At 37.3% G+C, this 16,171-nt stretch overlaps 1 protein-coding gene across 1 annotated transcript in view; it reads right to left on the bottom strand.

Moving 5' to 3' along the window:
• tweek (transmembrane protein KIAA1109 homolog tweek) overlaps positions 1 to 16,171 on the bottom strand; it is a 371,152-nt gene that overhangs the window by 95,829 nt on the left and 259,152 nt on the right. Inside the window, exons 44-47 of the mRNA XM_089106227.1 lie at positions 15,536 to 15,773; positions 6,768 to 6,901; positions 4,224 to 4,430; positions 2,457 to 2,619 (exon numbers count right to left, since the gene is read on the bottom strand). Coding sequence (XP_088962353.1) covers positions 2,457 to 2,619; positions 4,224 to 4,430; positions 6,768 to 6,901; positions 15,536 to 15,773 — 742 coding nt within the window. The remainder of the gene's footprint in view (positions 1 to 2,456; positions 2,620 to 4,223; positions 4,431 to 6,767; positions 6,902 to 15,535; positions 15,774 to 16,171) is intronic.

Raw genomic sequence — 16,171 nt, 5'->3', positions numbered from 1 at the left:
AGACTTCAAACCTATCTAAGATTCGGGCTCGGAAGACGGAATGAACAAGGTGAGGGACTAATCGAGTTCTGTAGGGATAACGAACTCTTTGTTAGATATTTAGATATCTAATGAGCTCGATATTTAGAGATAGAAACAGAAACAGACATTTAGAGACAGAAGAGAAAGGATACTTTGAGATAGAAGAGAAAGGTATCCTTTTTCTACAACTCCTTGCTCGTCATGGTGTCCCAAACCCCCACCTATTGCGTATTTTTCTTACAGTTGGTAGAATATGCTTATCCCGTTTGGCATTACGGCCTGACTTCGGACCAGAAGGACCGCCTGGAAAGGATCTAATATCGAGCTCCTCTGGTAGTGTCAAAATCTCCCAAAGTCCCTTACTGCTCCCTTTTGAAACAATCTTCGATAAAAATGCAGCTACACTGCGGCTACACATCGAACTTCATTTCCCAAAAGAACGGGCAAAAGCGGTGGTACCGTTCCATAAGATTGGCCCAAAAACTTGCAAAAATTACAGACTCCTTAGCCTCACTAGCCTCACGACCCATGTGACCCAGGTCACCCTTTGTAACAATGCTATTAAACTTTTTATCTAGCCCTATTAATCTTTTAAAATAATGAAGCTGTGTCCTCTCCCCTGAAGGCTGTGGGGGTTAAAGTTATCCTCAAAGACATACTTATTAGATCTTTTGACCATAAAGATAGAGTCTAGGCCTAGGCCTAAAAGGCCTAAAATCAAACCCTAAAATCAAGCTAAAATCAATTGGATCAATATCTATATCGGATCAATATAATATATAGGATCTAATATCGAGGTTTCCTGGTAGTGTCAAAATCTCCCAAAGTCCCCTACTGCAAAAATTACAGACCCCTTAGCCTCACTAGCCACCCAGGTTAAATACTAACAAGTATTCTCTTAAACCAACCTTAAATGCAACCAATCTTCAAACATACTTATTTTCATTGAGGTCTACCTGGCCCTGTCTATATGCCTTTTAATTTACAACTCTATCAAATACGGAAAATGGGCCTATTTTCGGGCCGTACATATCGATAAAGCGATGGAGAGACGAAGTTTTATGCTCCATTTTTGCCTATTTCCAATCTTTTAGTAATTTTACCCGGAATGATCAAGGACATTCAAGTAACTGGACTGATTAAAAGTATTACAACTCCTTGCTTATTAGAAATAAAGAAGTTTTGATTTCATCTTCGAGAGAAAAACTTTCAGTTTATCTGTATATATTCAGTTTATCTGTTCCTTTGACTCAGTAGCTTACTTATGAAAGTTCCAAGCGGCCAACAAAAATTGTTGGTCCTTCTTCGGGCGAACCAATATTTCGAAGACAAAAAGCTTTTATTGCTCGTATCCCTTTCCCGAACATAATATTTGGATTGGAGGGCAAGGGGACTTCACATCTTCGGGTTGGAGGAGGGGGAAGGGGATAGACATTCACTAGACCTTTTGACTATTCTGAAATAAAATAGATATCTCAAACTTTTCAACAGATGTCTTTCGGGTGTTAAGGGGGCCAACGGGTACGAGAACAGGGCATGAGAGGGGAGTTGTGTGCCCTCCAATCACTTTCGACTCTTGAATAGGACACTAGAACTTAAAACTTTCGGTCGAATGAGCCCCAACCAAAGTTTTTACGACGATCCCTTCCACTTAAAGATGGTAAAAAACAGCCTAATACACTGAAAGCGTATGGGTCTTTACCTAGGCAGCACCATGCCTCTTAGCGTATGAAAACCTGAATTTAAAACCCTAAAATCAAGCTAAAATCAATTGGATCAATATCTATATCTATATCGGATCAATATAATATATAGGATCTAATATCGAGGTCTTCTGGTAGTGTCAAAATCTCCCAAAGTCCCCTACTACAAAAATTACAGACCCCTTAGCCTCACTAGCCACCCATGTTAAATCCTAACAAGTATTCTCTTAAACCGAATCAGAGCCATTTCAGACTGCATCATCAGTGATGATGAGGCTGGTTTCTGCCCTGGACGATCTACTAGGAACCTGATTTTGTAGTGAGACAGCTTACAGAAAGGTATCTTGAGTCCGAAAGGGAAACTCTTCAATTATTTATTGATTTCAAGCAGCCCTGTGATCTTGTAAGGTAAAGCGTGATATGGCATATGATGCACCCAAAAACTAAACCAACGTTATCATAAATATCTACGACAATTACTGCAGCTACGTTCAGAAGCCGATGGAGAATTTCCGACTGATAAAAGTCGTTTTTGAAGGTAGAGTGCACGGCAGCCACTGTCCTGGCAGACCAAGAAGGAGATGGAGAAAATTTTGTTAATGACTTCCTGAAACTCTCAAAGCAAGCGGATGACTGCAATACTATAAACAGCTAATCTGTCAATGTGTAAAGAGACGGTCCCAACTCAACCCACCACGATATATGGGATATAAATAAAGAAAAGTAACTTACTCTTTAGTAGAAATTGTTTCTTCTGCATCCTCTGTTTTTATTGAGTCACCAAGAAAAACTCGTCTGACTATACTTCTTCTATACCAGGCTTTTGGGAAAGCCAGAATTTCAGGAAGTCTCCGCATATCATATTTGAAAGACGCAGATCCTATGTCAATGATTGCTGAAATAAAAACAGAACAATTTTTTAACCTGACTTTCATCACTTCAATCACCACAACATAATTAATTTTATGACAACCCTCTTAATTTTTACACAATTTACCTATTCACTCTCTTTTTATCTCTTCCCTTCTACTACATAGCAAAAATTCCTGCGTGGCTTCTATTGCGCTTCAATTGAAAAAAGATCAACTTTGGTAAAACGACGCCCGTCATCAATGATTGGAACCTTTGGTATTAACCAATAATTCATAACTCTATATTTGTAATAAATTGACAAAAAATCCCAATATTTCAAAAGCAAACTAGTTGTTCAGTGCATTAAAAATAAGTCAAATGGTACACGTTATTTTTATTTACGAGTCTAGCATCATTTTCACAGGAATTTCAACTGAAATAACCAATATACTAATCTTATAGCGGTTGAATATTGACACATGAATTGATTTGTATAGTTCCTCCTCACCCCCCCCTTTCTCATGAGAGATATGATAACTAGACATTTTTATGCGATTTTTTTGTACTGCCTAGTTGGACTTTTTATCCGTTGTCTTTTATTGATTAAAAGTGCAAAACGTTCAGATTTACTTCAAATAGGAAGGTTCGAAGTTTTTAATTTAAAGCTTTTCAAAATGTATAAAATTCAGATTTATAGGAAGGAAATGCAGTTTAAAACAAAGGATGCATCAAAACGTCGTTTTTGGCGAACTTTTTATATCTTCTCTAAACATTTTGAATAAGCCTTGTACGGATACTCTTTCTTAATCCGCTGGCAAGAGTTCATAAGTATTTTTATTTCAATACGGTAAGGCATGAGGACAGTTGAAACCCCATTCACTATGAAAATTGCTAACATCAGCATTCAGTCCACTGAAAACTCCTTGTATTACCTTACACTAGTAAGCAAATTTAAGGGTTTAAGGATGTTAGCCAATCAGAACCGTCACAAATACTATGATTCTTCATTCTTAGATCTGAACATAGGTTAACCATATACAAATACAAGAGAAGGAAGCTGGTCGAGTTTCTATTAATTAAAAATTGGTGTCATTATCCGGTAATGCCATTTTCCTTGGTTAAGACAACCTCCCTATTGTTCTCTGGATCCTCCCATGAAAAGTATGCCTTTAAATACTAGAGGCTTAGGCGATTATGTATTGATCTCCTTGAGACTGATTTATACATTAATCCAATAAGTTTATTTAATAGGATTTTAATTTAATTGATTGAATCAAGTAGCTAAATTAATTTGACCCCATTTCTTTTAATTTTGGTTAATCCCATTTACCATTTGGTATACTACCTGGTGGTTTTATTAGAAAAAAAGCATTACGAAGACAGAAAAAACTCACTCTTATATACAATTATTCTATGGATGAGACCAATTTAACTACAGTTTCGGTAGATCTGATCTAGATGTCAGCTGAAACCCCAGCTCAATCACGAACAATCTCAAATTCTGGAAATCAATATTAACTGAATCTTAGTATTCGTAGAATCAGAATATCTTATTCAGCCCTAGTATGTTTTTTTTTACGCTTGAAGGTCCAAACAGCCATTTTCTCATTTTGGAATAGCACAAAAGAGTTGACAAAGTAAACTCACTTGAAAAGCGAATAATAACTTTTGTTCCAGCTTCAGGATTAGCAGCATCGACATATTCAACCTTCCTTGAACGTGATAAAGCAAATTTGACAAACTCCACGTTCACGCTTAAAGAGTCTTTACGCTCATTTTCAGATGAGCTACTGGCTGTGTCATCACCAGCTGGAGTTGAAGGAGCAGCATTGCCATCTCTTTGCTTTAAAGGACCTAAAAAAGTAGTTCCATTATTAGAGGTATTAATAACAGACATTATTATTTAGAGGCTTAATAAGTAAAATTATAAGTTGTTTTCACGCAAAAAAATTAGCCTTGATCTTCAAAGACAAAGATGAGAGTATCCTAAGGTAAAACTCATCTATTGGATGAAAGCAAACTTCAATGACAGAGTTTAATTGTATTTCTTCCTAATTCTTTTCCTATCACTTACTCATCTTCAGCTTCTTTTAAAAACGAGATGCCCAATAAGTCATATTTTCCGTATTTTCATATCCTTTGTTCAACTTTTATTGGAATAGCCGTGTGCCATTTGTCATTATAGCATGACTGAAGAAAAGATTCATAGAATTGAGAAAGTTCAAAGAGACCTTGAAAATTATTTTTAATGGTAAAATGCCTTAGCAAATAGGCAGAAAACCAAATCGTATCGAATGAAATACAAAGTATTTCAGGGACAAGGAATCACCAGAAGACAATGACAGCCCAGAAAACTAATATCGAATACATCATCTTCATCATTAACAGTCGTTATCAGTTGAAAGGAATTATGACGAGAAACCAGGGTTACCTTGGGGATTTCCCGCTCCAAGAGATTGTCCCACAGAGGGCATGCATAGAGTTGGTGCCTCGACTAAGTAGATAAAGTTTAAAAATTGACACTCATCTCAGCCATACCTTCTGCAACAGATTTTTTTTTACTAGATTTTAGTGTTTTGGTATACATTCCTGGGCAAGGTTCAGTCCTCCTGTTCTAATCCTACTAAATAGCCCATAAGAGGAAAGACAAACACTGGAAGGCTCTTGATTAGCCTGGAACGAGATAAGAAAAACGAGAATTATTTGGATTACTACATTTAACGGCATTGGACTTGATAGTCCCTACCAGCGGTGTTGATTTCCGTTTCATGGGACTTCAGCCAGGAAGTCCAACGGGGGGTTAGGGGCCAGCCATCCTGCTCTTTTGCGCATCCTTCCTGTTTACCTTAGCCAAGTTTCTCCAGGTGCTCATTTAGAGCTGGTTCAACTCTGGCTGAGATCACAGAGTCACGCCATTGATCTCCGTTTACAACCAAATAACCAGCAGCACCAGGACTCCAACCCTTGTCCTCGCGGATACAGAATTTCAAGTCTAGCGTATAATTGAAACATAATAATAGCAAATGATAATAATGAAAGATTGATAATAATAATATTGTATAACAACAAAGTTAATAGCAACATAACATTACAGTAATATATTCTAAAAGCAACATAAAACTAATTGTAATACAATGATATTTTGCAATAAGAGATAGTATTTTACAACATTTATTACAGGCATTCACTACTAGGCCGGTGCTAAGAGAAAATCGTAAAGAGGCTAATATTCCATCTTCAAATTTTAGTTTCTAGGAACGGGGCACACAAGAAGCCTCAAGGCACAAGGTCAAGATCAAACTGAAGACAGAAGGTCAAACTTGTCAAGATCAAACTTGTCTGACTCAAGGTCAAACTAAAAGTTGTAATTTTCCAGACTTCAGAGACTATTAACAGGTTTTAAGGACAATTATAAGCAAAATAAAAAAGAAAAAAAGGAACTACACTAAAACTTTCTTTTTATCTTAAAAAATGTAGGAATGTACAGTTAATATGTGCAAATCTGTAAAAGTTGTGAATCCATGGAAACGAAATATTACTATTTCCTCAAAAGTTTACTTTTCTAAATACATTTTTTCATCATCATGATTTCATTCCAAACTCACTTATGCAAGTAAAATCTAACAGATATAAGTGTTTAAGATTTCCTTTAAAGAAGATGTATTTATTCAAAAGGCTTTACATTAAAAAAACAGAGTCTTTAAGAGAGCAAAGCAACAAAAATTGGCATTGGAGTAGTCTAACAAATCGTAACAGCCGGCCTATTCAGAAAAATACCCCCCTTTTATCCCTTTAAAACACGGAGGCAAAAGGTTTGGTATCAAGAAATTCATTCTCTAAGCCCTTCTGCACATGGAAAAGGGAGACATGAAGTATAATCAAGAACAAAATGTACATTCATCTCGAGAATTTAATTATATTCTGAAAGATGGAGGAATCAATTTTTCCAGCTTGCTCATTTTAGTGAGGATGTTCGGCGTAGCAAAAGATCGCTTAGCTAATACCTAAAAAATACTTTTAGTTACATTATATATAAAGAACAGAACACGTATTGAATATACTACACCTGATGCTCAGTAGCAAAAGAAGAAAAAAAAGCAAAAAAAAAAAAAAAACAAGTATAAATCAACATAAAGATTGCCTGTCTAAATGTTTTAGAAAATTCCCATAAATGGGCAAAATAATCATTACCTTTCCTTCCACCATAAGGATGGAAGACAGAAACAGAGAAATCTGACAAACATCCGGTAACACTTAAACCTCCCACAGCACCAATAGGTAACATTGCACCAGGCTGAGGACCACCTTTTACATTTGCAAACTCTCTGGAAATAAGAAATAAAACAGTCAATATATAGAAAAGTACATAGAAAATATAAGTACCTAGACATAGAGTACCTAGAAAAGAAAATATAAGTGCAAAGTTGCAAAAAGGTTTGATTAGTCTCTCTTTATGTAGCACCGTAACTTCAAAGCACCGTAACTGAAGAATATGTCACAGATTGACATATCGTAATTTTGTATTTTTTAACGTAATTTAGCAGAGGTTTTTAAATATCCAACGAGGAGTAATGTTTCAGCCCAGAGTTAGGTGCAACACTTCGTTTGCAGTACGAACAATCACGGTAATTACAGGTGTTTCTAGTCCCCTACAAAACATTAAGAGGAACTGATCGAGGCTATCCCTTTTCTGGAGCGACATCTTTCGCAAAAGTTATTCCCACATTGTGATAAAGAATCAAATACAAAAAGTATTTAGGTGGCTGTTTTTACTGAAATCCAGACTTTGCGAAGAAACCATACAGAGTTCACAAGCAAGCTGATAGAGTTGAGAAAATCTTATAAGCAAATGGTGGTAGTTGGGCCATGGAGACAAAATCATGCTTTTTCATCCCTTTAATTTGTCTGTGTAGATTTTTCTAGGCCACCTCCATAGCAATACAGACAGTAGCAACAGCAATTGAGATATCAGCCCCGTAAAGAAGAACCATGATTTTGGTGAGAGGGTTGTAAATTTGCATCTATATTTTACAGCTGATACCTAAATCACACCAAAATTGATGCTGCTTTGAGCCTTGATGATCTGCTTTGATTGAGCTGACATCAGGTTATCGCTGTAAAGTAGTGTGCAAGATTTACCGGTAAGCTTTGAAAATTACTCTTACCGGATAAGTTACCGGTAACATTGGTAAGTTACCGTAAGTTACCACATAAGTGGTAAGTTTCAAATACTCATGAATTTGAAAGAAAATGTTCCCTCTTCTCTAACAGATTGATACTTCATTTAAAGATACTCCATTTACACGGGGGGAAAATTATAAAAAATTGCACTTTAGGCTTCAACCAATTCTTTATAAGAGATAATAAGAGATAAGCTAGAGCTGCTGCAGATCCTGCTCCTCCTCCTCATCTGGTGCATCTTCAAACACTATGTCTGGCAGATCATCTTCCACCAGACCATCTCCACTATCACGTGGCAGTGAACTATTGATAGAAAGACATGATGGCAGCGTGAACATCCCTTCCAGCCTTTCAAGTCGATTTCCAGGCATTTTTGAAGCTGCACGGCGATGAACATTTTTTGGCTATGGAGTGACTAACGGACCATTAGAATTTTTTTTCGCTGTTTCATACTTGATGTGTTTTCTACGGTGGGTCTGTACAAGCCCATAGCGTGACCAGAGTCTATTGCAGGAGGCAACGGTAACAAAAATTGTTGAGATTTTACAGCCACTCCCGTAAGCACCAACTTCGCAGAAAAAAAAACCATCCACCAACAAGCTGCTGATTTGACAGCTTTCGCAGTCTCAGAGTACACTGATTTGAAAAATGGGCCACTTTTGGAGATGTGGCTACAGAGTTCTGTGTTAAAAGACCCCGACAAAGTCAGCTTCAGATCTTTTGTTAAATGAATCACCATCCTTCCAAAATTGGTAGCAAAATTTAGTAAGCTCATTGATTCGACTTACTGCATCCGTAAACTCATTCAAAACCGCAACTTTTTTTACGCATTGCTAGACTTTTTTCTGGCTCGAATCCATGCGCTAAACTGAGCAATTTATTCGAAACCGCATGGTTTTAACCATTATGTAATCTTACCTTTAAGAAAAAGCTGCAATAATTTTACATTTATAAAATCCTATATACCAAACCTTCCTTTTTGATACCTTAATTGCGCAGCCTGTACAGAAGAAAACTTCCATAATAAAAACAACAAAACAGAAACTTTTCTAGGCTACCTTGTATCGAGCAGAATAAAAGCTGGTAACAAAAGCAGTTTAACAAATCAAAAATCAAATGTTCGTTTTTTTTTACTCGATACTAACGAATGCAATAAATCATGAAACGTATTTGATAAACATATGCAATGATGGACGGATAGAGAGCATGGAAAAGAACTAGACATTAAGGGAGACTTGGCTAAGATCGTAAAATAAGATAAAAAGTCAAAACATTTGCAAAAGCCAGCAAAAGTATCCACTTGAAAACCAAGATTCCAAAGAAAAGACTCAATTTGATTTTGTGGAAACCCCCTTATAACGACGCTTCATCCAGAAATAATTAAGAATCTGGTTGGATGATGGGAAAGATTCATCCAGGGCACTAGTTGCTGCTGTGTCACCGTCGCAATGTTAGATTAGAAGAGATTGGACAGGTCTATTTTGCATTAATAGTCCTTACTACCCGCCTGTACAAAAGTGCAGCCAGTCCCAAGCCTGGAAAAAGCAGGACGGTTAGGCAGAGAATTTGCGTCCCTCTACCGTCAAAACCAATCAGCGATTGAAACATCGATGAAGAGAAAAAAAAACAAAAAACACTCAGATGTCGACAAGGAATCGCCCCGGGCTGATTTTATGGACACGGAAAGGCCTCTTAGATTTGGTTTTTGGAATGTACGGACAATGTGCCAGCTCACCAAAACCAAGCAGGTCCTGCAAGAAGTAGCTGCCTATAATCTTGACATAGTAGCACTGCCAGAAGTGAGATGGACCGGTTTTGGCGAAGAAACACTCGATAATGGCCAAACAGTAATCTACGGTGGACCCGAAAAAAAAAACGAGAAGCAGGAGTAGCAACGTTAATGTCCCGAAAGGCAGCAAAATCCCTCATCAGCTGGACTCTTGTCAATGGTAGAGAGTAATATTTGCGAGGTTCCAGGGACTTGGTTGAATTAAAATCAAGTATTTTGCAATAGGTATCAAGACATGGGTAATTGTAGAAAAAGCCAAGACAGATAGTCCGAGTGATTGAGAGGCAAATCTGGGATAAGCCTTTTTTAGGATTGTTTAAGAATGATGTTATTCATTTGTTGATAGATGAGTCTATCTATCATCCATCAGAATTAAAATCAAGTATTTTACAGGCATCAAGACATGGCTAATTGTAGGTAAGGCAAAAACAGATAGTCCAAGTGATTGAGAGGCAAATATGGGATAAGCCCTTTTTAGGATTGTATACAAATGATGTCATTTCATTTGTTGATAGATAAGTCTATCTATCATCCATCCATAGATTGCATGAAATTAAGAAACAAACAAGGCACACCCGCCTATGGTCTTAGGCAGGTTGAAAATTAAATTAAGTGACTGTAGTCGCCTGTTATGCACCAACGAATGATGCTGAAGAGGTGGTCAAGAGCGTTTCTATGACACTCTTAACTCAATCTCCAAGGATATACCGCGTCATGACATGTTTTTTTTTGGCCAGAGACTTCAACACCAAAGTAGGCAACGATAGATGCTACTGCCGAGAAGCCCTTGGCCCACATGGTCTTGGCGACCGAAATGAAAATGGAGCCCTACTTATAGACTTCGCTTCCAAAAATGATCTCCTGATCATTTTTGATCGTTGTGACGGAACACAGTTTCGTCACAAGAATATCCACAAGTCCACTTGGACCTCCCCTGACGGCACAACGAGAAATCAGATCACTTTCTTATAAACAGGAAATGGCGATCAAGTCTCCAGGACGTAAGGATGCTGAGAGGAGCTGACGCTGGATCAGAACACAGTCCCTGTATCTAAGATTACGCTCAAACCAAAGACCCCGAAAAAGAAGACAGACCCCTTGATGCCCCTATATGACTCTGATAAGCTTGCTGAACCAGAAGTTAGGAGGAAATTCTTTTTGAGTATCCACAACAGGTTTGAGGCTCTTAGACATCTTGGTGAAGGAGAGGGAGACGTGGACACTATATAGAGTAGCATCAGAAGCACTTTCAATGATGTTGCAAAGGAAGTAATTGGACATAAAAAGAAACACAAAGACCGGTGGATCTCTGATAATACTTAGAACTTGATCTATGAAAGAAAAACTCCGAAACAACTTTCAGTTTCAGCAGGGTTCCAGAACGATGCATTGATGAAGCTGCAGGCGTATAAGGATAAAGACAAGCTCGAAAAGAAAAGTGCAAGATGTGACAAAAGGACTTTCCTGGAGATCAAGGCAGCAGAAGCAGACACGGCAGCAAAAAAAGGAGATTCCAAGACGGTCTACAGGATCACTAACGAAATGATCGGCAAGCGGCGAAAAACTGATGGTCCTGTCAAGGACAAAAACAGAGGAATAGTCACAGAAGAGAAAGAGATAGAAGAAGTCTGGGCCAACCATTTCAAAAGTTTCTTGAACCGTCCAGAACCGATCAATCACTCCAATACACCGGAGACTCCTTTGCTTATTCTTGAAATCGACACTGATCCTCCTAAAGAAACTGAAACAATTTCATCATCAAAGAAACTGAAGAAGAGAAGAGCTCAAGGAAACGATAGAATTTCCGCTGAAATGCTAAAAACGTCTACTAGATCTTGTGTCAAAACCTGGATTCGACTATTTAGAACGATATGGGTCGCCAAGGTTGTCCCGAAAGAGTGGATGTGCAGTACCCTTGTGAAACTGTCAAAAAAGGTGATGTCATGCTGTGCGACAACTAGCGAGGAATCAGTTTGCTGATTCCGGAAAAGCTTCTTGCCCTCATAATTCTGCACCGTATCCAGCCAATGATCAACAAGCATTTAAGGGACGAACAACACGGTTTCTGCCCAAACCACTCCTGTGCAGATCTCATTTTTGCATTGCGAATGATGTTAGAAGAGACAAACGAGTGGAGACAGAAGCTATACCTAATTTTCAGACTTAGAGAAAGCATTCGATTCTGTCCATTGAGATACACTCTGGAAAATCCTCAAGTACTACGGTGTCCCTGACAAACTCGTAAGGCTAATTATGGCCCTGTACGAGAGCATGGAGTGTTGCGTACAGATGAATGACGGCCAACTGAGATATTTCAAGATCATCTCTGGAGTAAAGCAAGGATGTGTCCTGTCCTCTTTTCTCTTTATACTGGTGATAGATTACATCCTCCACGGATGCAGAAATTACGGAATCCCAACCGGAAACGAGAAGAGAATCGCCGATATAGACTTCGCAGACGACATTAGTCTCCTCGAATCAGACAAGCAGAAACTCCAACAGTCCTTGGATGTTGCGAGAGAAAATGCACTACGATTTGGCCACAAGATAAATGCAATAAAAACTAAAAGTATGGCTGTCACTGGATCCCCCTCAACATAAAGTACGGCAACGAGGATGTAGAACAGGTTGTTCAGTTTAAATATCTGGAAGCACAATAGAGTACACAGGGGCAATAGAAAAAGAGATCCCTAGTCGTATCGGAAAGGGTAGTGGCTCGTTTTTTTTTTTTTTTTTTTTTTTAAGACATATTTTATTTTAAATCCGATACTATATAAAACAACAGCGATGTATTCCACTTCAATACATTAATAAACATATACGAAAAAATAAATAAAAAGCTACTTTTATGCACTTTTGAAGTAATATTTTAGTTTTCTTGCAAGTCATTAAAATAGTTACAATTGTAAATTGGGGAAAAAAAATATGCTATAATGAAACTTGGAAAAACTTGTATGTTCCAGAAGTGCTAATTTAGTCAACATACGAAATTCACCAGCAAAGTCTGCCATGAAATTCTTACATAAGAATATTTCAATAGCTGAATTTGCCAAAAATATAAATAAGACGATTTTAAGGAAACACTAATTTAGCAGCAACATAACATTATTTAGATTTTCATTTACGTTCGTAGTTTGTGTCAATTCAACAGCCTGTGAAGTTTTTCTTTAAAAAAACAAAACAAAAAAAAAACGTTGATCCAAAATACCGATAACTGGCTAGTAGTTCGTTTACCAGGCTTAAAAAGATTTGGCGCTCACAGAAGTTCTCAAACCGGCTAAAACTTAAGTCTTCAGCAGTAATGTCCTCCCAGTTATGCTGTATGGAAGCAAATGCTGGAAGTTAAATCAGCAGCAAGAGAAGAGACTCCAAGCCTTTGAGAACAATTGTCTGCGAAGAATCCTCTACATAAACTGGACACAACACGTCTCGAACCGGACAATACGCCAAATTACTGGGCAACCTCTAGTCATCGACATGATCAGGACCCGAAGATGGAAATACTTGGGACATATTGTACGAATGAAAGAGGACTGAACACCAAATTCCATTCTCCAGTGGCAGTCAACGGGAACGCGGCGAAGGGAAAAACCAAAGAACAGACTACGCCGAACACATCAGTGAGATCTTCTCAACGCGAATACGTCCATACAACCCCCTTGGGTAGACGTTATGGCAGCAGCCCATTTGAGGGACGACTGGCGTCTCTTCATCAATGTACTGAGTGCCTCCAGAGGCACAGGAGGATCTAAGGTATAAGGTAAGGTCTTACTACCCGCATTATAGTCGGATATATAATTCACTGATTATTTATTCCATTGTTAAAGATAGCCAGTCAAAAAATTCGAGTCAGAAGTAAAAAACTCACCAAATTAAGTTGACCTCTGTTATGAACGTCTTATTTATTCAGACTGATTGAAAATTGTGCATTGTGACTAAAGAGAATCAGCTTCAGACCCAATAGCCAAAATCGACCGTTAATCCGATCGTGTCAATTTAATGACGTTTTTAAATTGACGTTAATGACGTCAATTTAATGACGTTTTCGTGTCAATTTAAGCCAACACATTCTTCAAACATTGAGATGAGAGATCACAGTAGTGGTTGTATCCACTCTTTTTTTCATAGGCTTATTAGTTAAAGACCTCCCATAAGTTTTCAAGGATGCACTTGAAATAAAAAGGCACAGCCACAAAAAAAACACCCTTAACAGGGATATTGGGAAGCTTATATCAGCCCGGCTTAAAATGCTCTTATTGAATCCGATCCTTCAGATTTTTATAAAAATATTTTTAAAGCCCAATACCTGGAAAAAATTAACATTATAAAGATGAAAAGATAAAGATTAACATAAAATGTTGAATATTAACTATATTGGCTGGCGTTAGAAGATACTTCCCAACAAAAACATTATTATAAACCAGTTTTTCTAACTTCTGTTGCTTTTAAATCGTCATATCAAGTTATATATATCACGTCATATCACGTTTGGAACAAATCAATAGGGTTTTTGAGAGAGTTATTATTTCTATAACTTATTTGCTACTGTGTCTTTAATATAGCCTTTTTTCTTTCTTTTTTTTCAGCTGATAAAGACTTCCAGATATGAAGCCGAAAATTCGGAATTTTATTGGTATTTGTATATTTTTCATTTCTTCAACGTTCAGTGTCTTAACTGAAAGTTTGACTCATTGCCTTATTTCTTTAGAAACAGCTCATAAACCTATTTCCCATAAACAAAACATAACCATTTTAGACACTGGATGATTGATATAATATAATTAGAATCAGTATTAAATCTATTAAAGATAAAATGCATACACCGTATAAAATTTTTGACTAAACCAAATTCAGGCGGTCTAGTATTTTACACTGTTGCGTAGAGCAACCGCATACAAAACAAGAGCTCGTACCTTCGTAATCCGTTTTGTACCAGTAACACATCAAGTAGTAAACACGTTTAATATATTCATAAGTTTCTTAGCATAAAGGCACATCAGGCAAGAGAAGAAGCTAAAGAGCTAGACAGGCAATCAGCCAACCAGGTTAAAGCAACTGCAATTTTCGTCGGTTGCTTTGACCTAGGGTATTCAAATCACCTAGTAATGACATCATTTTCTAAAACAAAACTTCAACCAGTTTTCCTCACCTGCATATGGTTACTAAATAATTTCTGAGACCACACTGGCTAATCATGATAAGACAAAAAATCACGAAGAAAGGAAGAAAACGAGGACAATTAACGAGTCGTCCAATTTTAGTTTGGTGTTTTTATTTTAAGGTTTGGTTTTTATATTTTTATCAGTTTTATTCTGCACTGAGGACGGTCAAGCGGAGGTCTTGACCGAAATATTTGCATAATTTTTCAATTTTTTCACTGGCTGTTAATTGTCCTCGTTTTCTTCCTTTCTTCGCGATTTTTTGTCTTATCATATGGTTACTCTAAGTACTCTTGTGTTAGTAACGTATACTGACATAGATAAATGTATATATTGACAGTAATGCAGCAGCCCGAACGTTTTCCAAACTGGATACTATATTTTTACACAGTATTTCCTGAGACTATGACTGAACCAGAGGGTTAATGGTGGTTTGTATTTAATCATTTCTGTGTTCGATATTAAGCGTTTTCGATGGTTGGTTTCTTATTTCTTTGCTTTGTCACGTTTTTTTGTACATATAAATTATTATTACATCTCAGTGAACAGTCGTAAACATCATTTTTTTTTTCCGGTTGGCTACTTAAAAAAACATCAACAACAGACGAATTACGCGAAACGAATAAAAAATTCTAGGGGAAATTTTGAAATGCCCAATATATAAGGGGAGGGGATAGCACCCTCTGTAGCGGACGTAAGAGCTGTTGGACGTAGCATACAATTTATTACATATTGTCTCGGGCATCAAATTCACCGCTTTTTCCAGGCGTTTGATTCAAGGAGTTTATCAAACCTGGCACCTAAGTAACCCATATTCGCCATAAATTTACCCTTCAAACTGGTCATTCTCTAGCCTTTTTGACGAAAAAACCAGGTGTAAGGAAGGCAATCTGAGTAGACATTCAACTCTGGAAACTGGAAGGGAAGAAAATCTGAGCGCTGATGGTTGCATATGAAAGTAGACGACGACGTCAACCGGAAATGACCCGTACGATCCTGAATTCGATGACGAATCGGCAACAGATGATCCATCCAAGTCGAGAGTAAATACTGATGGTCGTGACCCTTCTAAAAGTGGAACATATTTAGAAGAAAATAATGTCAAAGAAATTAGACGTGAAGTATTAAAAACTTTAATATAAACTCAGATATAAAAAAAACAAAAAACACGAAAGAATAAAAAGAAGTGACTGGAACGACAAATATGCAAAGACAGATTAAAACATTAAGATATCAAAACGGAAGACAATCTGAAATTTTAATAAAGCCGTTTTCAAAAAGCTGGCATATTCTTGCACTTGTTATTCCCAACCTGGCCTGTACTCAAATATTCTATGGAAATTATGTTAGCTCTTGACTATTTCTTGGGCCCATATACGAAACTCTTTTATTTTGTATTTTAATTTGATTTGTAAGTTTACTCTCTCTTTACTCTCATTTCCATCTTTTAGCAATAAATTTGGCTC

Source organism: Artemia sp. Qi Xiang Cuo, chromosome 20, assembly GCF_049724085.1.
Source record: "Artemia sp. Qi Xiang Cuo chromosome 20, ASM4972408v1, whole genome shotgun sequence".
Lineage (NCBI taxonomy): Eukaryota > Metazoa > Arthropoda > Branchiopoda > Anostraca > Artemiidae > Artemia > Artemia sp. Qi Xiang Cuo.
Note: the sequence above shows the minus strand (reverse complement) of the source record. Positions and strands in the feature narration are given on the sequence as shown.